This window comes from Osmerus eperlanus, chromosome 15 (assembly GCF_963692335.1).
Source record: "Osmerus eperlanus chromosome 15, fOsmEpe2.1, whole genome shotgun sequence".
NCBI classification, from domain to species: domain Eukaryota; kingdom Metazoa; phylum Chordata; class Actinopteri; order Osmeriformes; family Osmeridae; genus Osmerus; species Osmerus eperlanus.
Genome location: NC_085032.1, coordinates 5,872,284 through 5,898,686, shown reverse-complemented (window position 1 = coordinate 5,898,686; position 26,403 = coordinate 5,872,284). Strand labels below are relative to the sequence as shown.

General features: G+C 48.9%; 1 protein-coding gene across 1 annotated transcript in view; it reads right to left on the bottom strand.

Annotated features, from left to right (window-relative positions):
* Nucleotides 1-26,226, bottom strand: part of odad2 (outer dynein arm docking complex subunit 2) — a 32,230-nt gene extending 6,004 nt beyond the window's left edge. Inside the window, 14 exon segments of the mRNA XM_062480336.1 lie at nt 2,014-2,235; nt 2,483-2,671; nt 6,405-6,519; nt 8,705-8,947; nt 14,150-14,304; nt 14,461-14,571; nt 14,827-15,060; nt 16,102-16,311; nt 16,845-16,991; nt 23,465-23,618; nt 24,756-24,890; nt 25,492-25,666; nt 25,669-25,711; nt 26,218-26,226. Coding sequence (XP_062336320.1) covers nt 2,014-2,235; nt 2,483-2,671; nt 6,405-6,519; nt 8,705-8,947; nt 14,150-14,304; nt 14,461-14,571; nt 14,827-15,060; nt 16,102-16,311; nt 16,845-16,991; nt 23,465-23,618; nt 24,756-24,890; nt 25,492-25,666; nt 25,669-25,711; nt 26,218-26,226 — 2,142 coding nt within the window.
* Between the last annotated feature and the right edge of the window lie 177 nt (nt 26,227-26,403).

Genomic DNA, 26,403 nt, shown 5'->3' with positions numbered 1-26,403 from the left:
TAGTACCAGTGGGTGTACATGTTTGGAGAGTTTCTCAATGGTAGAGAAAAGGATATTTGAAATACTGTTGCAATAATACAGGAGGCAGGTCTTGAGTTTTACACACAGCGGTAAATTAGACCGCCGCTACGCACGCCGAGTCCAACGTTGCTCCTCGATAAACCTTCGAAAACACCATTTAGACCGATAGGAAATATTGTTTTAACACATTCTCAGTCGCACCGATGCGTATATCAAACCCTGAATGTCCAGTCTCAACATTCCCTTCCCTTCCCTCCCTCCCTCCCTCCCCCTCCCTCCCTGTAAGTCTGACAAGCCCTCATGTCGTAATGTTTCCTCGGGGGTCAGCAGGTATACATCAGCCTCAGACTGATTCCAGGCTAAACAATGCCTGTGTGTTTCCGTAGTCTCAGATTAAGAGCAAATTAAACACGTAATACTGGGTGTAACGTGGCCTTTCAGATTAAGCTCTTTCAAAGTCCCAAAATACATTTTGGAGTGGATGTTGAAACTCTGCGCTGGTACATTAATAAGGGCAAACAGAAAGAGACTGATTAAAAGGGTGGTATGCAGTGTGCACACGCACATACACTGACGCACAAACACACACACACACAAACACACACCCGCAAGGCTGTCCAGTTTCTGTCGTGGCTTGAACTACAAAAAACATTCATCTTAACGACTTTTGCAAATTGGACATTACTCTTTCGGAACACCCAATGTTCAGTCCAGCTACCAATTATGGCTAGTGTTGAACCACATACAGTGCAACAGCAGATCAAGCTCAAGTACACCATTAAATGAACATGGGAAAAAATATTTGGCTGCAACAGCACAACCACTTCATAATTTATATCACAGTTGTTACTGAGGGAAAAAAAGCAGAGCTTTAACTCCAAGCGGTCACAAAACGGCTTCTCATGTGAAAATGTTGCCTCAGAGTATGAGATTGGATTAGAAAATCAGCCAGAAACATTTTTCCCCCAAACACTGAATTACGGTACATGATAATTTGTGACAAGACATCCATTCCAGTTTAATCTAAACATGCAATCTCTGCATCAATGTCATGCACAAACATAAACACTGGAGAGGGCAATGGAAATGAGGTACAGCAGAGTAAAAACAGTCATGTAGTGTGCCTCTACGGAGACACTCTCTTTCATACTTTAAGGCACTTTAGGGATATATCTTAGTTTTTTAAACCCCTGAACCGTTACAATGTTTCGTGAAATTAACCCACTGGCCGTGATACAAAGCAGTACTTTGCAAAGAGAAAAGGTCTCCTCTGTTGAGCAGAACGCTGTTCTGTTGTAGCTCTGGCCCATGGTGACCGTGTTCCTTGGCCTAGAACATGTCGCCGCCCGAGTTCTGCTCTCATGCCCAGGGACAACTCATAGCAACGGTTACCAGAGCTACAGCCCCTTTGACTGGCTGTGTAATGGCATCTAGGGCCTACAGGGGAAGTGGCACTTCGCACACACTGAGCTGTTTGCTTTTCTGAATTCCCATGACGGTTAGAAAGTGGAGTCATGCTTCCGAACGCGAATAAAAACGCGCTTTGTTTTCGGCTCGGCGGGTCAAAGGCTCTGAAAATAGTTATAGCTTCTCAACGTTTACAGCCTGTGTTTTCACACATTGCTAGGGCGAGCAAGGCCCGCAGGAATTGACACGAATAATTACAGTACGGCGCATTCAGACTCCAAAAACGCTAATTTCGCCTCGAATAAATTTCTTCTTACTGACACTGACAGGTTTACGTACACCAGCACCCGAGGTTGCAGAAGTGTTTGGAGAACACTCACCCAGTAGAATAAATCCCGGTGACGCCAAAAGCTGATTCAGTGGGAGAGACAGAAGACAGACACAGAGAGAGAGTGAGAGAGAGTGAGAGAGAGTGAGAGAGAGTGAGAGAGAGAGTGAGAGAGTGAGTGAGAGAGAGAGTGAGAGAGTGAGTGAGAGAGACAGACAGACAGCAAGAGTGAGAGAAACAGACAGAGAGTGCCCCACCTTGACCACTCCGCTCTCGTGCATGGTGATGCAGTTGTTGGGGTCCCTGGAGAGCTGGAACAGGGCCTGGGCGGTGGCCTGGTGGACCGAGGTGTCGGGGGACTTGAGGTAGCGCACCAGGGGCGCCACGGCCCCCGCCTCCCCGAACGACACCCTGTTGCTGCCCCACATGCAGCAGCGGGCGATGGCCTCGGCCAGGTGGCAGCGGAGCTTGTCGTCGGCCTACGGCAGGGGCGGGGGGACAAGACCGGATGGTGACTTCTTCTTTCAACGTACAAAAACTCGATGAAAAGTAAGAAAACCTGGGCCTGTGCCTTACACAGCCGCACACAGAGCAATCGTTCCCAGTAGAGATAATGCGAGAGAGATGGAGGAATTCGAGAAACGTAAACACTGTGGTTAGCGCTGACAGTGAAGACAACCAAAAGCAGGCCTACTGGACCAGGAGAAGAGGATTCTGGGTACTCACTGTGTTAGTCAGCTTGGCCAGCATGGGGACGACCCCGTGATCGGTGATCACTGCCAGGTTCTCCTCGTCTTTGGCGATCTTGGCGATGGCGGCGCAGACGCTCGCCAGCACCTCTTTGCTTGTTGATTTCAGCAAATTAACAATCAGTTCCAATCCGCCGACGAAGGAACGCACCATCTCCCCGGCATCCTGAAGTCAAAAGGCCTGTTATTAGCTGTTAGCTCTCTCCTCTGGAAGACAGAGCAAGCAGGGGAACCCTGGGATACACCGGGGGGTTCTGGGATACACCAGGGGGGAGCAGAGCCATTTAATGGGGGACAGAGAAAATAAAACACTTTTGCAAAAGATAAACAGAGGGAGGGGATGGGCTTTTCATCAACTTTTACAACAGTTGAAGTCCTATCAGACTAGTCTTATCAGGCCAGTCCAAACGGCAGAGAGGTGAGTTGCTCTGTTCTACTTTACTCTGAACAGGGGAAAGAAAAATAACACCGTAAGTTTGTGCAGTAGTACGTAGCTCCCTGGCTATGCCGAAACAATTTAGAAACGTCCAAATAATTGAGCACTGACTTATACGCATTTAGGGATTCATCATGCAAACAGCCCCTTTTCGACATCTCCGTCTGAACGGTCGTGGAGAGGAAAACATGCCCTCGTACCGGGGCAGCTGCATTTAGGGAGTGAGTGTGTGTCGTGGCTGGCACGGTTCAGTCTGGATTGGGGTCATGGCACCAGTGGGCAAGCGGGCACCACAGGACTCTCTCAGCCACTTCTGAGCAATGCCAAGGAGCTGGTGGCCAGCCCCTCGGGGAACCACAGTCGGACGCTTAGCGAGGCGTTTTCTTAAAAAAACAAAACAGAAAACACCACTCTCGACTTTGCCGCCGGAGGGAGGACTAATATGTGAAGGTGGCTGAGTTTGGAAACGTCCAATACGCATGACAATAGAACGGCGGAGGCGTATCATTGGGGATGACGGCATGCGAATCACACGGAGCGCGCCCCGGTTGATGTCTCCGTCATTCTCCATCTCTATCTGGGACTGGGAGAAGGGAAGTGTCTGTCTCCTTTCATTCTTCTGTCCTGTTTCATGTAACTGCGTTGAACAACCTGCTCCATGGCAAGTACAATAAAAAGAATGAAAGAAAGAAATAAAAAGGCCAAGCTCTTTCCTGTATGCGTGTTCTACTGGCCCGTACATAAAAAGGAAGTGAGTGGCATTTTGAGAGCCCGGTGTTGACAGACAGCAGGTAGTGTGGTATGTAGATGTAAGAGAAGTACTTCCCCTCCCACCCTCCCTCTCCCTCTGTCCACCCCGTTCCCTCTCTCCATCCCTCCCTCCCCCCTACCTCCCTCCCTCCCTCTCAGAGAGGCCCAGGTCTGGGGATGCGGGGCGCGGCCGTGTCTATGGGCCCTGTGATGCCGTGCCAGAGGATGAGCCGGGTGTTCGCTCACTGGGCCGGGGGCCCAAAGCCAGGAGCTCACCCCCCCCACCTCACACAGGAAGCCCTTCCTCAGGAATACTGATGATGGGCCTGCCTGCCTGGAGTCCCAGCGACAGAGGAAGCTCTCTGGAGCCACCAGCTGCGACAGACTAGCGAGGGATCTCTTTCAAGGCCTGGACCGGCCCCCAGACTGAGCTGCAAACCGCAGCATTATGAAGCTGCACACGGAAGGCCCCGGCCGCCATCCTCCCTCCCCCCCCCCCCCCCCCCCTCCCGCCTGCCCGCCTGCCGAGGATGAGAAGGAATAGAAAACACATTACCTCGACGTGCCTGATTTCAACCCAGCTAGGGTGTAGGGTGGGGGGGGCAGTTGGGCTGGCATACTCCTGACCCCTCGTGCCCTCTCTCTCCCTCTCTCCCCCCCCCCCCCCTCTCTCTACCTGTCTCTCTCTCTAGCAATCGGGGGGGCTGCACCCCGCTGCTCCGAAGCGAGAGGGAAAAACAAGTGGGGCGTCGCGCGTCGCCCGTGCGTCCAGTCGAGGCGAATCAATGATACACTTCATTAGGTGAGCCGTCCGCCTGCGCCTCCTCCCTGATTGAGGGAACAAAAGACTAATTGACTGATTGACTGCTAAGCCCCCCGTACGTGCATAATGACCGGGGGCCTTTGGCTGGAGCTGGCCGGTGTAACTGGGGCGTGCTGTATGTCTGAGAGGGGGGGAGGGAGGGAGAGGCGGAGGTATGGAGAAGCATCCAGCAGATGCATTTGCAGCATGATTCTCTCATAAATCCACTCTGGAGCTGCTAACTAAAAGCACATGTTTTTTTTTGGTGTGTTTTTTTTATTTTTTTTATCTAAATAACTACTGCGCAGAGGAGCCGGGGATCGAGTTTCCCTCGCTCCGCTCCACGGGCAAAAAAGCACTTTTTAGCTCTTGTCAATGCTCCCGTCTTCCAAATCACCGAGAGAGCATGTCCGTGTATTCGCCAGAGAAATTGGCACGGCGAAGTCCAGACAAACATTGTCAAACTTTGTTAGTTTGCAATAGAAGCCCGCGGTCCCTCCTTCCTCTCCATATGGTCGCCATACATCATCTTTTTTTTGGGTTGCTGCCACACTTCTGGGCCAGAGAAAATTCCAGCTAGTGAAAAAGGCTTTTTCTCCGAGACACCTGCCTGAGTCCAATATATCTGTTTAAACTTAACCAGATTGTCCTCACTGACGATCTGTTTACGCTAATCACGGCAATAATCGAATAGAACGATGTAACGTTTGTATTTGAGAACGACACAGCCCGCCTCTGAAGATCGTGGGTGTTTGACAGGAACGAGTTATGACTGACGCGAGGGCAGTCCGTCTGCAGGAGCGGGGATGAACTGGAATCGAAGGCTCGTCGATGTTACAGAACTTTTGAACACATCGCCGAGGCTACGGTCGTCTGGCAGGCCGGACCAATGTAAAGCCAATCTCAGCTGAAGACTTTGGAGAAATGTACTGTATGTGTAGCGCGGATCTTCCTGTTCCTATTCACTGAAGTCGACCGTTGGGATATTAAAAAAGCGAGGCAGCGACGGGTGTTTTTTTCGTGGCACGTGCTTGATGTTGCTAATAACTCCCAACGGCCTCTTCGGTATTCTGGTCTGGTCTGCTCCGTCGATGTGTCTTGTCCCACAAAGGGGGTCGGAGGAGACACGGTCTGGCAGCTGGTCTGAGAGGTGTGTACGCGGCTGCTGGTTGTGTGTGACTCGGTAACTGGTAGCATGTTGAGGGAAGGAGAGCTCTCAGCTGAGGAATCAGAAGCCATGCCACAGGATATTACTCTGAGTCTCTCTTTCTCTGCCTGCCTGTTAGTCAGTTTGCCAACAGTGGCGCGGCGCTCTGCTTCGTGTTAGTGGAGGGTTCATGGAAGCCTCTGGTGACACAGGACTGCCCTGCAAGCCTCCTAAACTGCAGATTGGGAGGAGAGGCGCGGAGAGGCCAACATCCAGCCCACCGCTGGATGATGATGCAGTACAAACAGGCGTCAGTCAGTGAGCCCGATCCGAACCTCACGACCAGGGTCCGGTCGAAACGACCAAACCCACTTCCAGGGACTCGTTTCACTGGCAGAGCGACGGTAGAGCGTCCCACGGGGCGCTGCGAATTGGTCCTCACGTCCAGAGTGGGGGGGGGTCAAAAAGATAATAATAAATAACAATCGGGGGGGTCAACTTCTTCTCCAGGGCGTAAAGTAATATTTACGATTACAGTATGTATCGACCCACCCAACCTTTTTACCTCTTTTGGGGGGGTCCAAGTCTTAATTAGGGGGGGGTCAAACCCCCTCAAGCCCCCCCGTAAATCGCACACTGCTCACGCTGAAGCAGCGGACTCGGCAGGTACGGAAGCCGATCGCTCGTCGCATGGCGGAATCGGGGGTTAGCGAGAAACGAATGAGTGGCGTTGCGCCACGGCGGGGGGACGTGCCGTGCCGTACCTTGGCGTTCTCGATGCATGGACAAATGGCCCACGCAGCGCTGGCCTGGACATCTGGATTGGGGTTTTTCAGCAGGGACCAGAGCAGGCGAACCCCGTCCAGGCGGTCAATGATCCTTTAGGGAGAGACAAGGGGAGGGAGACAGAGGGGGAGAGAGGAGGAGAGAGAGAAATTTTCACAGGGACTAAGTTGTGATTTAGGTTGAGAGGAACAGTGAAGCGCACACCCCATTACTAACTTGGCTGTGTCAGAGCGAACCCCCCCCCCCTTATTCCAGCAAAACATCAAAGGGGTCAGCCATTTAGCATGGGCTTTCAATCACCGGCCACCTTCTCCTCCAATCCCATCCTGTCGGGCTCAAACCTCCCACCCACCCACGGACTGTTTGGTGATGTGAATCTGGGATAGTACAGTGACCGTGAGCCAGGTGGTGAGCTGGTATGAATCCATGTATAGGTCCACACACACATTTAAATATAGAACCGGGACAAACTTATACTGTACCGTCAGGGGTGGCTTGTTTTTATCAGGGCCCCCCCCCCCCCCCCAAAAAAAAGGAGACCACTTTCCAAATCAAACAGCGCTAGAGACAGGTCTCTCTATATTTCATTGCGTCTGAGTGAAGTTTACTTAAGCCAAAGTCGTATTTCATGCTGCGTACATGACTGTAGTCAAGGCTGCAGTCAGGGTCTGGGAACCTCGAGAAATTACGCCACAGTGCGCCCGTTGTCTGGTATAAATAACATGTAACCTGTTCCCCATGTGTGCTTTCACCAACAAGGCCGACATTGAATGCTGTCATAATTACTTAAACACTCCCTAATCACAGTATCTCCGTGACTGGCAACGAGCGAGCAGTCATCAGACGAGTCCCCCTGTGCCATCTGTCTTCCGTTTGCACATAAATCAGTCGGGGGGGGGGGGGGGGGGGATCATAATGTAAGGTCGGGGTCCGCGGGGCCCCTTAAATCCAGGCCGCCAACAAACCCAAACTTCATATCGCGCGCTAGGCCAGCGGCGTCCTCCAGAGAGCCAGGTAGGAAGCGCGGTAGCGCGAGGAGGCAAGCGACAGTGACTGATGGGGTCGCAGGCCGCAGAGGCCTCCAGGCGTTTCGCGCGCCCCCCTCGTAGCTAAATGGGATTTATCCGAGGGAGCCCCCCGGGGCGTGTTACGCGATCCTCTCCCCCCGACTTTTGCGGTGCCGTGCTGGCAACGATGTCATCGACCACACAGCGCCACGGCTTGAGGATGAATAATCATAAGTTGTCCCCCCCCCAAAAAAAAAGCGAGAGAGGAAAACGCGATCGCCAGGCGAGCGATTCGTCTTTTAATATCGCGCGTGCGAGGTGATGATCTGTGTCTGCCTCCAGCCGCACTTGGATCATCCGACAACTCGTTTGTACAGTACCCGAACAAACTGTGTTGATATTGTATCAGCCTGTCGACAATAGCTGGCGTGAGTAAGTGAAGCCTCCTAATCTGAAAAACAGTTCTGACCATACTGGTTTAGAGCAGGAAACAATCAAATGTCCGCTATGTTAATTGCTCAGTAAACTACTGTACACAGGTCTCAAAATAAGACATCACCACAAGACATACAAAGGGCCCTTTGGGAAACAAATAACGACCTTCTGTCCACAGCTAAGTGTAAACGCCAAAAAATTACAAGCCCTAGCCTATATATATATTCCATGAGAAAACATGGATAGCACAGTATGGAATGGCCTTCTGATACTTTTTCTCAGGCTATGTTGAACATTGGCAACAAAAAAAATGGCAACACAGCACTCTGTGTTTTTATGGTACCCCATCCATAAACGTATGACTTTCTCATACGATTGGCGTTACAGGCTAGCTAACAACACGCAATCGAATGTGAAGTTCTTCCTTCGCGTCCAGTTCGCCGTTAATTAAGAGGGATCTCGCAGTCTGTAACAACCTTGTAAAAGCAATGAGATTCAGATGGCTGTGCAGTCCTGTAAGTGCTGTCGCTGCGTTCGAAGTGGAGCAGTTTGAGTGGAAGTCTCTGGTATGGAGGCAGGGCTGCACGGACTCTGCCTGGTCTTTCCCAGCCACGGTGTCTTGGACAGCTTTAGGTATGCTGCTCTGACCAGCCCAGCACGAAGGGTGACCACAGAGCTCCAGTAAAACTCTGGGACGCCCACCGCAACCCCTCGTTATCACAGCAGGTACAATAAACAAGGTTTTTTTTTTCTCGCCCCCAAGCTGTCATTAATCCGCAGATGAAAGGAAAGCTCTGGACTACCTGTTTGACATGAAGAAGAAAGACGGGACTTACGCCATGCTTTCCGTCTCGGTGGCACACGCGCCCACGGCCTTGGTGACGTTGACGAGCAGCGCCTGGTTGGTGCCCGTCAGCAGGTTGACCAGCGGCTGGATGCCCCCGGCCTTGCGGATGGTGGTCCTGTTGGCAGGGTTCTGGGCACACTCCCCCAGGGCACCCACCACGTTGACCAGAACCTCCTCAGGCTGGTCAGTCAGCAGACCCACCATCGCCTCCAGGGCTTTCAGCTCCTGGAACCTGAGCGTGGGGGGTGGGGGTCAGGAGAGGGTCAAATGTTTGGGATGCGGTTGGCTTAGTTCCGTATATGTGGAATAATAAGAATGTAGCAAAACTATTTTGAAAATGGTCGAATTCGGTTACAATTTACGGCTATAATGAGAAGGTAAATCGTCGGTTGGTTACCTAGGTGACAGCTAGCACAGGAAGTGGAAATATATGACTGTGTACAAATCACTTGACCCAGTCGTACAAGCAGTTTTCCCACGGCTGCTGAAAGGTCCCCCATGCATGGACTTTGCATGACCGACGCTTTTCTGCGGCTTGGAAAAGTTCACTCCCTGCTCAACTGGTGATTGTACTTTGTTTGCCAGGACTACAAAGTGGTAAACCTACAGTAAACATTTAAAAGGGATATAATGTGGTTGCAGAAAGCCTCGACAAACCTCTGATGTACGGTTAAGTTCTACGACTGTTTTTATTCACAGTTACGGTTGCTGGCAACACAGTCCTTCAGGCTATTGTAGAAAGTGTCCAAGGTCATATGGTTTTGGTCAAGATCCACCAAAACACAGCCTAGCCTTGCAAGTAAAACAGTAATGAACAGGACAGGCCGTCAAACTGAATTCAACCGTATTCAATAGAGAAAAACAATGTTGTTCATCCAGTACAGGCCCCTACAACGGAAGGCTTATCGCACACCGGCTTACAGTAAAATTGCAAATTGCACCCATAACTTCTGATCATGTCTATTTATGCTGAGCCGACCTCAGCGCGCATAATTATGCCGGCGGTAGAAACATGACAGAAAGCCGCCAGGTCCTTACTGCAAACACTGAGCTCCTCACAAACGGAGGCTTATTAGAGCTTGTCTAAAGACACAAGAGTCACAGAGAGGCTACTGTGCAGCACAGCTTGTGATTGATTGTCCTCCTCCATCCTCTTCGGAGTCCTCGGCTACAGTAACCCATTTCATCGGCTTTAGGAACCCTGATGTTACAATTTCAGATTTTTTTGAAGGGGATGTAAGGAGTGTAAAAAAAAAAAAAACATTCCAGATACTGCTGGAGAAGACCCTCCGCGAAGCTCACCAGTGACCACGGAGGGAAGGAGGGCTGCAGGCTGTTACGTGGCTCCTAATAACTTACAACCCAAAAACTATAGCTGACTTCAAAACAAAGAGAGAAGCAGGGTAATGAGTAGCTGCTGCTCTGTAGTGCTGTAGACAGAACGTGAGGTAAGGAGAACTATCTTTACGATATGTAATTATGGGTTTGCTCATCATGGGCTGGAACGGAGGTAAAAAAAATGAATTACAAAAAAGCAAAGGATAGTCAGTTATTGGAAGCGAGGCCCACAATCTTGACCCCAAACATTATTGTCTTGGCAAATACAGTCCGAGACTTGGCAACACTGACTTTCCATTGCGAGTTATTCCCTCATTCTTTGTTACAAAGAGCTAAGCTCTTACACAGCTTACGAGTGAGAGCATAACACCTACAGTATGGGTTCACAAGGTTACATATTAGTGCATTCATAAATCTGCTTTCAAATCCACACTGAACAATGTTCAAAATTCTAAGTGAATGAGACATTTCTAAACAGGTTTACTACACTACACACGTCTGTAATATCTCGTAGTGAGAGTTCTGGGGAAATCACAGGAGATTTAAAACAATGCGAGTTTTAGATAAACACAGTTAGGTTATGAATGTTGTTATAGTTTTTGGCCATCGATAATTTCTCATTCTGATGCATCATTAATCAGGCAAATAGCTAACACATGCTCCTTCTGGTGTTTAGTGGAGGTCTCCCTCCCTACCATTCAGGCCCGTATAGACATTCTATAGGCCATGTCAAAGATCACTCACACAATCGTACGCTGTCTGCTACCGGCCGCAAGGGCTGTTTGATTTGTTCACGGGCTTCTCCCCCCTCATTACTGCTGCTGTAAAATATGTTCCAAAATGATTTTCGGCTCAAAACACCACCCGGCATGTGATTGATTCTGAAATGAACACGCGCCCTGGACAGCTTTCGCTGAAACCCTCTATTACCGTTTGCAGCTATTTGACAGTAATGGTTTGGTCATTTTATTTCCAAGCCTTCGCCTGACCTTGACATTTTTATATGTTGTTCAAATAACCCTTGGAGGCTTTTGGAACATTTCTTTTTGGGGTGGGGGTGGGGGGTTGAAAAACCATTCCCACTCACAAATGTAAGTGCGCATTAAAACACTCGCGAAACATCATGCTGCTTGCAACCGCGGCCAACTTTCACCTTCGTTCACACCCAACCGCCAGCACGTTCCAAAACACGAAACAAAGGCGCAGCGTGCATTCGAAGGGAACCGTTAAATGGGAACATTCTAACGGTGTTACGGCCTCGTGGTTCCCTCACTTAGAAAACCTTTTGTTGTTTTACCTCACCCCCTCTGTCTCCCCCTCACCTACCTTAATGAGTCTAAAAAGGGTGCTAGGGTCCATGTGCTTTGGTCTTAGTAAATGAAGCGACACCACTCGCGGTTTACATGCGATTATAGATACCATTATTATCATTGCTACTATTAGCATGAATATTATTATGATTGCCTTTCTGCATAGCAACAGTGTTTTGAGTAATTACACTAAGGCCCAGGGCCCATAATGGGAGCAAGTGTACTGAGGTGCCACATTACTCATTGCCAGTGTAGTTAACTTGTTTTATCGCCTTGCCAAGCTGAACTGGTTCCCAATCGCAGCAATTTTTTTTCTGTTGTTTTTTGGGTACTTTTTTTCCTCATAACTGGACTGAATATGAAGGCTTGTTTGGTAGCCAGAGACTGAGAAACAGACTGTAAGGTTCACTTTGTACCCTGGAAAAGCAGCCTGGGTCTGTCATGTGACAGGTTGCCAGAAATGTATTTTGTGCTAAACTAAACTGTTTATAGCAACATACCATAGTTATCCCTTATGAACTTGGCAGGACGGATGGTTATCTGTCCACCTGTTTTACAGAGAAGTTATTGGCAAAGTTCTGCAATAGGATCTTTAGTTGAATTGAATATGGCAACAGGCACTTGCTTCCAATTGGGAGGACTTAACTTAGACTCTAAATGTAGGATATCATCCTGTCAGTTATGAAATATGATGTGTTGAGAGACTGGTGTGAGTGCTACTGGTTTATTATTTTTAGAATGCCTCTGCATTCTTAATTCTACAGGGATTTGTGAGTCAGATCTTTCCACATGTATCTAACATTGTCATAAAACCCTAAACCTCTATAAAGACATTTGCATCATAAACATATAAAACACTTTCTTATCAGTGTTGGCTCGGATTTAGAAAAACAGGCTTGAATTTATTATGAAGTTAACTGTGGCCTTAAATGAATTTCTGTTGAATCTGAGACAGAGAAAAAGAATGGCTACATCATTTTTTTTCCGATGAAGTACCTTTGCATTGATTGAGAGCTGCCAGAACACGATTCTTGGGGGTTATTTATTTTGAGGTAAAATTGCTGACTTAAAAAAAAGTCATCAGCCACAAACTCAAGCAGGGAACCGTTCCAGAAATGTGTAGCTAGTAAGTGACAGCTAAATAAACGACGGCGTAGTGTACATGACAAATGATTTAAGAGTGTGTAAGCTTGCTTCTCTGGCATTGGGGAATAGTGTAGTCATTTCAAGATGGAGACATTTGGTCCTATTGCCCGCATTCAATACTAACGGATGAACGGCCTTGACAAACACATGAGTGGTGTGTGTGTAAAATCAACACTTTACTTCATCTTTTGTTAACAGTGGAAAATATGGCATTCGTCTTCCAAAGAGTCCCATAAAAGATCAGAGCTAATAGAATCCGTACAAAAACGTAACATTTTCGGCCAAATAATCACTTCGACCAGACACGACGACAAGGACGAGATACGACAACGCCTGCGAGTGGAAAAAGTGAGACATGGTCGTAGACCAACGATGGAGCCTGTAAAAAAAAAAGACAGCATGTGTGACGGTTGCTCAAAGACCCCCGCGCACTCCAATTCATCTCAACCCTCCGCCACATGGCTCTTCATTATAACGAACCACCTAAAACCATGGAAGAGCCAGGCCACGCTCAAGGCATCGGATGGATTTTTCCAAGCACTTGCTGGGGCACGGGAGGGGAGAGGGGTCCAAAACGCTGAATCGCCATGAACCCTCTTCAGAAATGAGCCTCATTAGATAAACGAGCTGCTCTCCTGCAAGTGATTTGTCAAAGTCAGACTAATCCTGTACCACTAATAGCAAACACATAAGCATGGCTCTCTAATACACGAGAAGTGGGGAGGCCTGCTCCCTCCCTCACCCCCCCCCCACCCACACACACACACACACACACACACACACACACACACACACACACACACACACACACACACACACACACCCCACCTGCCCTTTGCCCCCAACCAGCACACTTTGCCTAGTGCTGACCACTGGTGCTGCTTTGCCTCCGAGCGTGAGTGTGTTAAGGCCGATTTATACTTCTCCGTTTTTACGGAGACGGACACAGGGAACGCCCTCTCCGACGAGGAATTCCCTCTCCGTGCCCTCTCCGAGCCCCTCGGAGAGCTCTACGTGCACCTCCTGATTTTCCTGACTATCCGTCTGTCCGTCCGTCATTTTACGGATACCCCTTGGCTGTGATTGGTCCGTATTAAGAACCGCTTGCGTCAGGGGCGGGGGCGGGGTTGCTGTGATAAACAGGACGAACAGAATCCTTTGACCGCCATTGCTGTAAGTTTTTAAAATTCATATTTCAGATAAACAGTACATGTAAATCAGCATCTGAATTAAAATGTGACGAGAAATGGCCAGTGTAGTTGCTGAAAATGTGCGTATTTTATTGATGAAACGGCTAATTTGTACATTTGCTCCGACTTCTCGATAACCTAGGTAAATAAACACTCGACGACGACTTACAAAAAAACGTTGCGCCACCTACTCTTCTGGCGGTGAATTGTTTTCAGCACCCACAGCCTTCGGAGTACTATAAATTCAACCAATCCGTCCGACTCCGTCCGTCCGTATGTCCGTAACGGAGTCGGAGAAGTATAATTCGGCCTTTAGGGTAAGTGTGTGTGTAGAGGGGGTGGGAGGGAAGGGGGGGGGGGGTGTTGCCCAGAGCAGGGCGCCGCGTGATAATGAGGGGGTGGTGGTCATAATAACGGGAGGCCCAGCAGGGCCCTTGGTGTGGGGCATACTTAGCCACGTTCTCTGGACTGATGGAGCACTTCCAGATGGCTCCGGTGGTGGCGGCCAGGAGCTGCTTGTTGCTGGCCTCGGCCAGCAGAGTCACCAGGGGCTGCAGGCCCTCGTACTGACGCACCAGGTCCCGGGTACGCTTGTCCTCCGCACACTGGGGGGGGGGGATAGACAGGGGCAGAACATGTCCTGACGAGTCTGGGCTTGAGTGTGGTGAGGAGGTGGGGGGGGTGGGGGTTGTGTGGGAGAAACATGAGGAGATTTCTCCGCGTGAGCTCGCGGCGAACGTGGTGGAAGGTCCGAACCGTACCTTAAAGATGGCACTGGCGCAGTGCATCTGCAACTCCTGGTTCTCACAGCTGAGGTTTTGGACCAGGTCCTCGATCATGCCCTCGGTCTGAATGGCCAACCTGTAGCTTCTCTACATGGGGGAGGTCAGGACACACGGGTGGCAGAAGGGGGGCTTTCAATCACACAGTGCTCCCGACACACAGAGAGCCTGGGGTACTGCAACTAGGAGACGCGGTTTCACGACTTGACATGCGCACGCGCGCACGCACGCACGCGCAACAAACAGACGCACGCACGCACACGCGCAACAAACACACAAAGACGCGCCATCACACACGGAAACGCCCCCCCCCCCTCCCCCCACGCGCGCGCACACGCTCCTGACCTCGGAGGCGCACTCCTGCAGGGTGCCCACCACGGGGATGAGCATGTCCTCGTGGGGGGACTTGAGCAGGCGGGCCAGCAGGGGCACTCCCCCGGCCCGGCGGATGGCCTCCTTGTTCCTGGTGCTCTTGCTGCAGCTCCACAGGGCCAGCGCCCCGCAGCGAGCCGCCTCTACCTGCCTCTCCTGCTCCCCGGTCAGCGCCGCCTGGTCCGGCACGCAGTCCAGCAGCTCCACCTGGACACACACACACACACACAGAGACAGACGTGTCCACACACACAGACACACGCAGGTACACACACACACACACACACACACACACTCGCAGAGACACACACAGACACACGCACACAGAGACAAACAAACATGTAAGCACATAGTCGCACGCCAACGACACACTGATGTACCCACACACACACACACACACGACACATAGCAGACGCACGCATGAACGGACACACGTGGATTCACAGGCTTTTCTGCCCCCCGGAAAGGTTTCGTCCAATGGGTCAAATCTCGATAAAGCATCATGAGATTATCGTCCCGAAAATCGGAAAAAGGTTGCTTTCACTGGTCGCCGTTTCCTTTGAATCAGCCAATGACTGAAGCACACTGTTGGATGGGGTTAGGCGCCTCATCGGGCCACAGGATCGGAGGGGACCACAAGGCAGAGACCCGGGCGCGTGGGTGGAGGGGGAGGAGGACAGGTGTGCGTGCGTGTTCCAGGGTGCACGGGGCTGTCAGTCAGCGTGTGAGCCCTCAGTCTCTGGTTGGTGACACACGGCAGAGCTATTACACGCGCGAGGCGGTTCAAAGGTGGTCTGCAGTTTAGCGTGAAATTAATCTGCCTAGCTGCAACGACTGCGTATGAGCACATCCGATTTGGACTTGGGGGAAAATATACAAGGAGTGGGGCTTTAATCACAGGTCGCTCTGTCAATAAACATAAATGCAGTTCTGGGGATGTCAGTGACATTCTATCTGTTTTCCCCTGGACTGACTTTGATGTTGTGATGTGAGACCTGGGGAAATGGGGGGGGGGGGAAAGGGGGGTGCACGCGGGTCCAATCTGGCAACCCAGCATATGGAAACAGAAGGTAGATGGGCTGGGCAGGCCGTTGCTTTCTGTTTGTTTTGTGGAGAATGAGTGTAGGGTAGCATGCATAGGACCTTGTTATGCACCGTGTGTCTAGTTTTGCCCACACACATTATACATACACACACACACACACAATGTACACGCGCACACACACACACACACACACACAGCCTCACCAGTCTCTTGATGCCTCCATACTGTCTCACGGTCCTCCTGGCTCTCCTGAACTTGGCCACGTTGGCGATGGTTTCTGCCGCCAGGCACTTGAGGTCCTTGTCTGGGGAGTCGAGGATCTTCACCATGGTCTGCAAGCCCCCCAGGTCAGCGATTGCCCTCCGGATCTGAGAGTTACGACTGATCTCCTTCAGGATCTTCAGAGAGCCGATCTAATATCACACAGGCAGATGAGTCAACAAATACCTTCCCCAAAGCTCCCTCATGCGAAAAATAAAAACAAGTGACTTAAGCCTATCTCAAGGAGAAAAGAAGGGGGAAAAAAACAAGCTAATGCCAACATGAGGTAAACATCTGTGAGAGGAGAACCAAACAGCAACGAGTGGCCAAACGTCCTCCACCTAAAAATAGGCTGAGACTTTCTTGAATGTTTCAATAAAGGCTGTATATATATATATATATATATATAAATTACAAAAAGAGAGAAGTGCTCACACATCTCATTAGGTCTATTGGAGAATAATTGCTACCCTGTGTCTTTGACGGCATGTGTTCTGACTACCAGGCCTTTTCTCTCTCTCTCTCTCTATCTCTCTATCTCTCTCTCTCTCTCTCTCTCTCTCTCTCTCTCTCAGAGTTCTGTTGCTGAAACACAGGCTGGCACACATGGGGGGGGGGGGGGGGGGGGGGGGGCTCTGATGGAGCATTGGGGCATCCAGGTCCCAGGTTTGGCAGGGCTACTCACTTTGCATTTGATTTCTTCGGTATCCAGCAAGTTAATGAGGACTTCAAGGCCACCTACGTCCCGGATGGCAAGTTGGCACGTCTCCTGCGCTAAATTAAAGTCCCTCATGGAGCACAGAGCAATCACAGTGGCCGTCTGGTTGCCTCCCTGAAATAATAATACCCAGCACGAATGAATGAGAACGGCAGGCAGACACAGAGAGGAATTAAATAGACATTTAGGGAAAGTGAAGGAGGACAACACAAGTCTCCCTCCCTCCCACCAACCACTCCTGCCGGGGTTGTTTTGTTTACCAGCGCTCGGCAAGAGCTTAGCTTTGGGACGGTAAACACTGGTGGAGAGAAGTGATTAGCTTGTGGAGCTGCCGCAATCTGGCTACTTGAGTGAGGCCAGAGACCCATAGACACTGACCTCATTTAGAGATGAAAAGAACACCATAGCTGAGATGTGGAGGATAATAATGAGTTGGCAATTTTCAAAAAAGACTTTGTTTTGACAGTTGCTATATACACATAGGCCTGTAATATTCTAGGTTCAGCTTCCCCACAATTAGCAACTTAGTGACTACTTCTAAGTAAACAAGTGGTCTGGGTAAGAATTGTTTCTTTGATTTAGTTGAGTTCCTAAACATGATGTGGGACAGGAAATTGAACCAAATTGTTTTTATTGCCTCTTAAATACGCTCTGTACATATACAAAACAACATAGGCTGAAGATTTAAAACAGGTGATATGTGGTCAAACTGACATGACGTCTGGCAGTGTTGAGACCATGCAAACCTGTTTACGAGTGCTAAATTTGATGGGTGTGTGTGTAACTGTGTGTGTGTCTGCGCTTGTATGTTGCTTTCTCCTCACTATATACACAGATAGTGAAACACTCTTAAGCTATTTTTATATAACATATATATATACATATATAAAGCTACATATAGTGGTGAGGAAATGTTATCATCGCATATCCTAGCTGTGTATTTAATGTCTCGAAATAAAACGTAAATTGCCCCAAAACATTTAAATAAGGCCAGATGGAAACAGAAGTTCAACGGGGTAGAAAATACAACAGTGAGCTGCTATAATATTAGATGTGTTACATGACTTTGAAACGTGAAACTGGATACTGAACTCCAAATCTTCTGGCAAGTGAACAATCGAATCCCACTCTTTTTTCCCCCCAATCTTGTTTAAATTAACCACAGATAGAGACTCGCTTTCGGTGAATTCGAGGCCACTTCGGCCCTGCTTTTATTAGCTGCACATTCCACAAACATCCCAGACTCAGGACTATCGCCAGCATATGATTCCACCCACATGGAAGACATCTTACATAAACACTTATTTGTGTGAACGACACCTCCACCGAGGGGACCAGTGATTCGGGATCGGGATTCGATCGGGATTTGACTCCGCACAGCTTTGCGTTCGCTCCCCGACTTGGCTCTATCAGAGGGCCGTGGGTGAGGCAGTGAAGGAGAGGCAGGGTCGGATCAAATCGCCCCAGAAAAGGGGAGTATTCATATGTGCCTTATGGGGTGACGGGCACATGTGTTCTCCATACAGCATCATGACGTTGGGGCCTAAATCGGAACCATTCGCCCGTTAACAGCAGAGGATCCGCCGCTTCTTTCGTCTTGCGCCGTCCGCGCTCTTCAAAGGATTTCGATGGGGTCCGGATCGCACCTTATCGAGACGGAGGCCGGACCGAGATGCCTCGGAGAGGGAAGGATCACATGCTTCCATTTTGGGTCAGCTTTCTTCTGGAGGGCAGCGGCGCGTGGACATTCTTTAAAACGTCGACAACATCTGACAGTCTTTTATGGAGGAGATCTCTGACTCAGCTCCAGACAGATGCTCCAGTAAAAGTGAGGCAGATACCACAGTAAGAATGGGACACACACTACAGTCCGAATGGGGCAGATACTACAGTAAGAATGGGGCAGATACTGCAGTAAAAAGTGGACCAACCACGTTTTTAAACCTACCCCGCAAAAATCTCGGGGAGTAATACACACACACACACACACACACACACACAGTAAGACAGATCTCCAGAGCGGGACTGCATAACCCCAATAATAAGGAACCTTCAATGAGCCATAGACCATCCAGGACAGACCTCCACGTGTCACGTGTGGGAGGAAAGAGTGCTGTGGGGTTCTGTGTTTTGTTTAGGCAGCTAAACCCAGGTGAAGGATGTCTTATTACCTGTTTCTGCTTCATTAAGCTAAAGACCTACCGCTTTGGACGTCCGCTACCAGGAGGATCTGGAAATAACAATAGCAGTGACGAAATATCCCCGCTAAATCACATCTAGGGGAAAAATATGGTGAAAAATCACACATTACAAAGCAAGGAAACTATGAGAAGGGGGATCCATAAATCCTCACCTCAATCGTCAATTTATCAGACAACATGTACTCCCAAACATGTCTGTTAATGCAGACACAGCCAAGCAACCCCTCTCAAGACCTATTGGAGAATCCCCCAACAAGTGCAGATCCCATAAAGGGGATTTATGTGTTAGACTCACCGAGGAATTCACACCAGACATGCAGGAGAGGGGAATACACATTCATCAGCCATTCAATAGTAACTCCTCTGGTAAAAAAAAAGGTGAGCGTCTAGATGATTTGTCCACTCTCCTGATACAATTACGGATAAAAAAAATCATTAAAAAATCACGGATTTATAACTATTTGAAGGGATCCTGTTTAAATGTGTGTAATTGATATCAGCCACTTAAAGATGTTTTAAGAGGGTTTGTCTCATTTTCTACAGCGCCTAGTTAGGAGAGCCTTCAGCAGTCATGACTGGGGCTCTTCCTCTTCCTTAATAACCTGGATACAAGCTCTGGAGCAGCCTCTCTCTGTTCCACAGATCAAGGCTGTCTTGCCTGTGCCACTCCCCGCACATAAATCACCCGGCTAACCGTGCCAGATCCAGACAGGGTTCATCGCTGACCCAGACCCCTGCACCAGTGTGTGTGTGAGCGTGTGTGTGCACGTATAGTATGTGTGTGTGTGTGCACGTACTGTTTGTGTGTGTGTGTGCGTGTATTATGTGCATGTGTGTATGCACTGTGTGAGCATGTGTCAGTATGTGTGTGTATGTGTTTGTGAGCGTGTGTGTGTCAGTGTGCGTGCGTGTGTGCATGTGTGTGTGAGAATGTGGGTGTGTTTGCGTGTGTGTGTGTGTGCATGTGTCAGTGCATGTGTGTGTGCTGGACTAGGGACAGGTGGACAGGGGCCACTGCCTGTGTTCCTCACCTTGGTGTAAGAAAGAAGCGACCAGCTTGGCTGTGCTGGAGGATGCATGTGGTTTCTACTTTACTGCCTTTCTGGATCCCATTTATACAGAGCAGGGTACAAAAAAGTTGAGATCCAAGCCAAGTCCATTATGGGTAACGAATAGGGAAAGAATGATTGGTCGCTCTCTATTACTTCATATTTGACATTAGATCTTCTATAAAGTAAAACCGGAGAATTTGCTCGTGAAATAATAAAGCTAGTGTTACAAATCCAAACTCGTTGAATGTTTTGTCCCTAAAATAATATTAACTTATTTGTATTGAAATATGCCACTTTCTGTAAAACATTTTGCCGTCTAGACGCATGTTACAACTTCCAAAGTCAAACTTTCAGTTTTTGCTTTTGGAAAAGAGCTTAAACTTTCTCTACGAATGGTTTCCAAATTCATGCTTGAGAGGGAAAATTGCTAAACACTTTAAGGTCTTGAAATAATCACATTTTATACGTTTAAGGGAATCTAGTTCTGAAAGTGTTTTTATAATAGAAACTTTCCATTGACGCACTCAGAATTTAACCTAATGTTAGGCTTTGGTATTGGAGAGATATGTTTTTTGGTTCAATGATTAGGGAAAGGGGGTTCTCTGAACCTAGGGACCTGTGGTACATCCCATCTACCAGCAGAGGGAGAGCAACTTCAACATGGGTAAACTGATATGAATGGGAGAATCGAGCCTCTAAAACACGTTCTCACCTTGCTCCTACATGTGATTTCTTTACAACGTGCCATTTCTAAAATAATTTGAAAACCCCCAAAAGATTAGATATGTTAATATGACATGTGCATACGCTAAATATACCAATCTCGCTAATTTGATGATATGATTTAAACGTCTGAACATTCTCACCTGTGAATGATCAAAAACAGCAGACAGGGGTAATTGGTAGCAGCTTTGGTGAAATAACATTGTATGCAACGCTGTAAAGTTGCCATACTTGGCATATATAACTAATTCAAGCTAATGAGGCAGTCAGCTTTCTGCTTGTAAAACAACTCAGTGGTAACCTACTGTGGATGGTAATGGCAATGATGTGGTCTGTACTGTACGCAGTGTGTTCTTCAATCCTCTCTACTGTACACAGTGAATACAGTTTACCCACTCTACTTGTTAATGCATTCCTTTCATATCTTGTGCCTAAATATAACCTAAAGCCACCTATGTTGGAGAAGGAAAAAAAAGAAGGTATGTTTACATGTTGTAGCCTACAAGTCTCCAGTGTAGCATTTGAGAAGCTTCTGTCAATGGCCCACCGGATGCTAAGGCACACACAAATTCATGTCAGACATGCATGTGGCCTACAGCCTATGCAGGCAAACATATTAGCACTCTGTGTAAATATCCTAACATAAATAATCCTTTAAACACAAAGCAGATCATTCATGTGTTGCTTCATGAAAGTCTCTTAATCTTCCTGAAATACAAATGTCTGTGTATATACGACCGGGGGAAAAATGTCTTACTCCTAAAATAAAACAGATATTTAACTTGGCCCAGGGTTGGTTTAAGCTTCTGATGGTAATGATATTATAAAATGACTACTGGACAAACCCCATAAATAACTGCTCTGTGTGGTTTCCAGACAGATAGAGGTCTGGAAGTGAAGGTTACAACTGTATCTTGGTAAGGCTGAACAGGACAACCCTTAAGCCGAACCCGCCTTCCCTCCTGAAAAGTATTAAATACTGTATACAAACCTAATTCCAATTTAACGTTTCTTTATCTGAAATTGCCTCTCCTTTTGGCTATATCGTTTACCTCTTATTGCCGTTTTTGGAAAGGTATACCTTCTTTTCTAGGGGAAATTTTCTTTCATTACCTTAGTGTTTTGTTAAGCTAAAAATATCTACCTTGAGCTGAACTTGGGAGTGTTTTCCTAACAAGTCTTTGCCCTGGCTGCCCTGTCAATGATCCTATTTAAACTCCAATTCCAGTAGTGTTAGACATCGGCCAGGCCACATCTTGGAATGACCAAATCTTAACCTAATATCTAATGATCTTGGCTTTATCATAGAAAATAAATAAGAACATAGCACCCAGCACGCACGCACACACACACACACACACACACATACACACACACACACATTGTACAAACGAAAACGATAATAATCTCTAACTCTGTCAAACTAAGCGCAGGCCTAAGATAGTCTCAAAAAGATCTGCCATGAGCGTACTAGCTTGTCCACATTCTGCATTTCTAAATGGGCTGTACGGGCTTTCCTGTACATTACACATCATTATCTATCCAGGGCAGAGTCGGATTAGCAAAGCATGACTATCCATAATGAATGTCATGTTGAGTGGCGGCAGTAACATCAAGTCGGGCAGGGGCCTAAACGGTATCTATGCACCAGTCCAAATAAACGAATCAGGAGCCGCCGACCAGGAGATGAGCGGTCTTTTGGAGCAGGCAGATGAGGGCAGTATTCTGGTCTGTCTGGGCCCGTGGCGTTTCTCCTTGTCTGCTCTCTCGCTCTCTCTGCTCTCTCTCTCTCTCTCTCTCTCTCTCTCTCTCTCTCTCTCTCTCTCTCTCTCTCTCTCTCGCTCTCTCTGCTCTCTCTCTGCTCTCTCTCTCTCTCTCTCTCTCTCTCTCTCTCTCTCTCTCTCGCTCTCTCTCGCTCTCTCTCGCTCCTTCCCTTCTGTCGTGTTTTGACACATTAATATTCCCCATATGCATCTGTCAGACCTTTCAGGGGAGCGTTTCCCTCCGCGCTCTGTGGTGCGGGTGAACGCCGCGTACAGCTGCTGCTGCCGTCCCCCAGCATCACACAGGTCTTCATAACACACACGTGTGTGTGTGTGTGTCAGAAACCAGGAATCCACCAGCCAGGTCAACCGCTTCAAGAAATATCCGACAACAAACCAAGGCTTTAAAACGGGAGTTTTGTCTAGGTTATTTCGTTTGACACGACATTCGCATCGCCGGGCGACCTGAGAGGATAGGATCGCTGCGAGGAAGACGGGGTGGAATGATGTCAAGATCATTTACAACGAAATATACTGTCTAACTGTCAGCTATTATAAATTCACGACTCCTATATAACATAGGAAATATTATCGAGAGAGTTACTCTACTCCTTAAATGGACGAGTATCTTTTGAAGTTTGGAATATTGACTCAGGTCCGCTTCGAAATTCCTGTATGGATCACAGGCAAAGAACTGGGGATTTTACGGTTTCCTGCCGGTTGTGGACTGCCCCCCCCCTCCCCCCCCACCCCCCCCCCCCTTGCCGTCCAACATGTTTTCAAACAGGAACACTATTTCTGGGACTGGATTCCTGCGCGGCGGTGCGAGCGTCAGGGCTTTACTGTACCTTGAGGTACTTGACGAGCTTCTGAATCTGCCAGTACTCGGAGGGCAGGTCTGTGTTGCTCTCCGGACGTCGCTCTGGCTGCTCCTCGTCCTCCTCGCTCTCCGACGAGCTCTCGCTGAAGTCCTCCATGCCCTGGCCTCCTCCGTGGGCCTTGCTGCGCACACCGGAGACACGGAAAGCTACTTCGCACGCTCGCAACACTTTCATTTCAACATGTTGACACTCGAGAACAAAACATGTACTCGGGACCAGCGGCGTACTGTGCAGTACTATGAACCACTGTGTCCAATACAGTGCTGTTTATAACCCACATGCACGTGGCCCACCCCAACAAATATGAAAAAGCACGTATAAAAACATGATTGGTTGTCACTGTGCGGGTCTAATGCTCCTTCAAGAAACCTTCAAGGTTAGGCTCGACGAGGTCCCATAATGGCTCTAAACTCCAGCTGAAGTGTCGGGTTCGAACTTCCTCCGACTGGAAGCAGCAGGGATTAAGAGAGGAAGAAAGTCTAATGGGGGGGGGGGGACGGGGGGGGGGGACTGGAGTCTTCATCATCCAGGGCCTGAGTCTGTCCGGGCCATCCACTACATACAAACACAAATGCAGATGGCCTCTTGAAAGTCAGTACGGCCACTCAAATAACTATCATGAAAACTGCGCACCGCAGAGCAATGAAATTTGGTACACGTTCAAATGGGGCCGTGGGGAGAGAGTTCCCGCGGACGCAGATGGCATTTCCAGGGGAGCCCATTATCAGAGGAAGTCCGCCGATATGGCCTGGTTCTGTTTCCCAGGCACCGAAGTGCAGGGCCCCGATAAACACAGAAGCAGGCCTTGATGAAGCGGTCACAAGGTCCGCGGGCGTACGCAGTAGGTAATGGCTTCGGTGAAAAAGGCTCCCGAAGGTCCAACGCTGTATCAGTACCGCGTTTAACTGGGCCGCTTAGGAAAGCTGTCAGTGTACAGTGGCTAGAACCGACCCAGTAAGTTTACTAGCTGCCTGTATACACTGGCAGTCCCTGTTATGGGGACAGCTGGAGACCTGCGCTGTTAGGAGTGGGACCAGGCAGAGGGAAAAGTGAACATCAGACTATACATTGGCTTCCATAAAGATTATTATCAGTTTCCACTGAAAATATCGCCAAGGGCGACAGATCCGTGCCAGACTTTTCAGTGACTTCAGCAGACATGGCCCTAGTGCGTTCCTGCTACTAGGACGTGGTCCCTCCAAGCAGGGTCTAGTGGGCCTGCCGGGGACTACGAGGCCTTAATCCAGCAGGCACGTACCTTTTCTGAGAGGACTGGCGACCCGGCGAGGACGCCAGCGACAAGTTGGCTTTCTTCTTGCTCTCGGGTCTGGTCGACGCCTCCTCCGACATCTCCAGGCCCGCGCTCTTCTTGGATTTCTTGTTTTCGCCTTCCCTGTAATGACCCGAAATGAAGAGCCATTATCTCCCCTCCCGCTTTTTATCTATGGTGAAAAATAGTTCTTTATCTCGCATTATTACAACCTCAAATCGCGGGAGTGAGAGTGATTGGTGGGCTTTATAGCCGTTTAGACACTTTTATCGTGGGCCAGTGACTGCTCAATTGGGGGACACTTATCATAAGGTACAGCTGCAACAGATCAGATCCTGCTAAATCTATTTATCAATCAAAGCCCATGTGCGATGGATCACTGCTGTGTTTCGGGAGACCTCTCCCAAGACGTCTGCCCGTAATCGAGCGGAGGGGCTCCTTTTCAGGCAGCGAACACAGCCATTAACTTTGATCGCCGTATAATCAGGAATATTTGTGCTTTCCCTCAAATTTACAAGCCGTATATAAACCATCTCTTTATAGTGTGTGACTGCTGGCATGATGTGGAGGAGACACACAGCAAACAGACGGACAGCTCCGGACTCCAGCATCAACCCCAGTCTTAAAAGCTCGTCTACTGGCCCGGAGAGGGGCCAGCCCCGCACGGTACGTGGTGGCAGTGCGATATTTCAAAAGACATCCAGGGAGTGGAATTATCACATACTCATGAGGGGGAGAGAGACCGAGGTTCTTCCATTTCAGAGATGGTTCTAATTTCTTTTTGCCGTCTGGCTTGTTCGGCGAAAGCTGTTGTCTCGCCTTCTCATGCACATTCTTTTCCTGATGCTCGTAAGACCTCTGGGGTTGGCCTTGTTCCTCCGCATCAACCGATTCCACTGTTGGATCTGTTGTGTTGACGGAGGTTCTTCTTGAACTGCAAAGTCCTGTTGAGGTAAAAAGAGAGAGAGAGAGAGAGAGAGAGAGGGAGAGAGGGAGAGAGGGAGAGGGGAGAGGGGGAGAGGGGGAGGGGGAGGGGGAGAGGGGGAGAGGGAGAGAGGGAGAGAGGGAGAGAGGGAGAGAGGGGAGGGAGGGAGGGAGGGAGGGAGGGAGAGGGAGAGAGGGAGAGAGGGAGAGAGGGAGAGAGGGAGAGAGGGAGAGGGAGAGAGGGGAGAGAGGGAGAGAGGGAGGGAGGGAGGGGAGGGAGGGAGGGAGGGAGGGGGAGGGGGAGGGGGAGAGAGAAAAAGAATAGGGAAAGTAGTGAGAAAAAAGGACCTCTCTCAATTTGCACCGAAATGCTAGCAGTGAAATATACAATAAATTCGGGGTCGTAAAAATTATATGGACTTGGGTCGTTAAAAAGTTCTTCCTCTAATGATTGTTCTTTTTAACAAAAGGTCCTCGGTCCTTTCGTTTTTTTCTTTTAAGTCATAAGGCATATTTTTCACACTACATCTGACATGTTGCCTCTTTGGTCTTTCTATGAGGGACACATCACACACTGGTGACTGAGAGAGTGCCGGCTCTCTCAGACTAAGAAGATTCACGTTAAAACTAATCCGGCCTCTGAAACGGTATCAGTGACTGTTGTTTATGAAAGCCGTCTTTCTCAACGGGAATATGGCAGACTAACAAATCG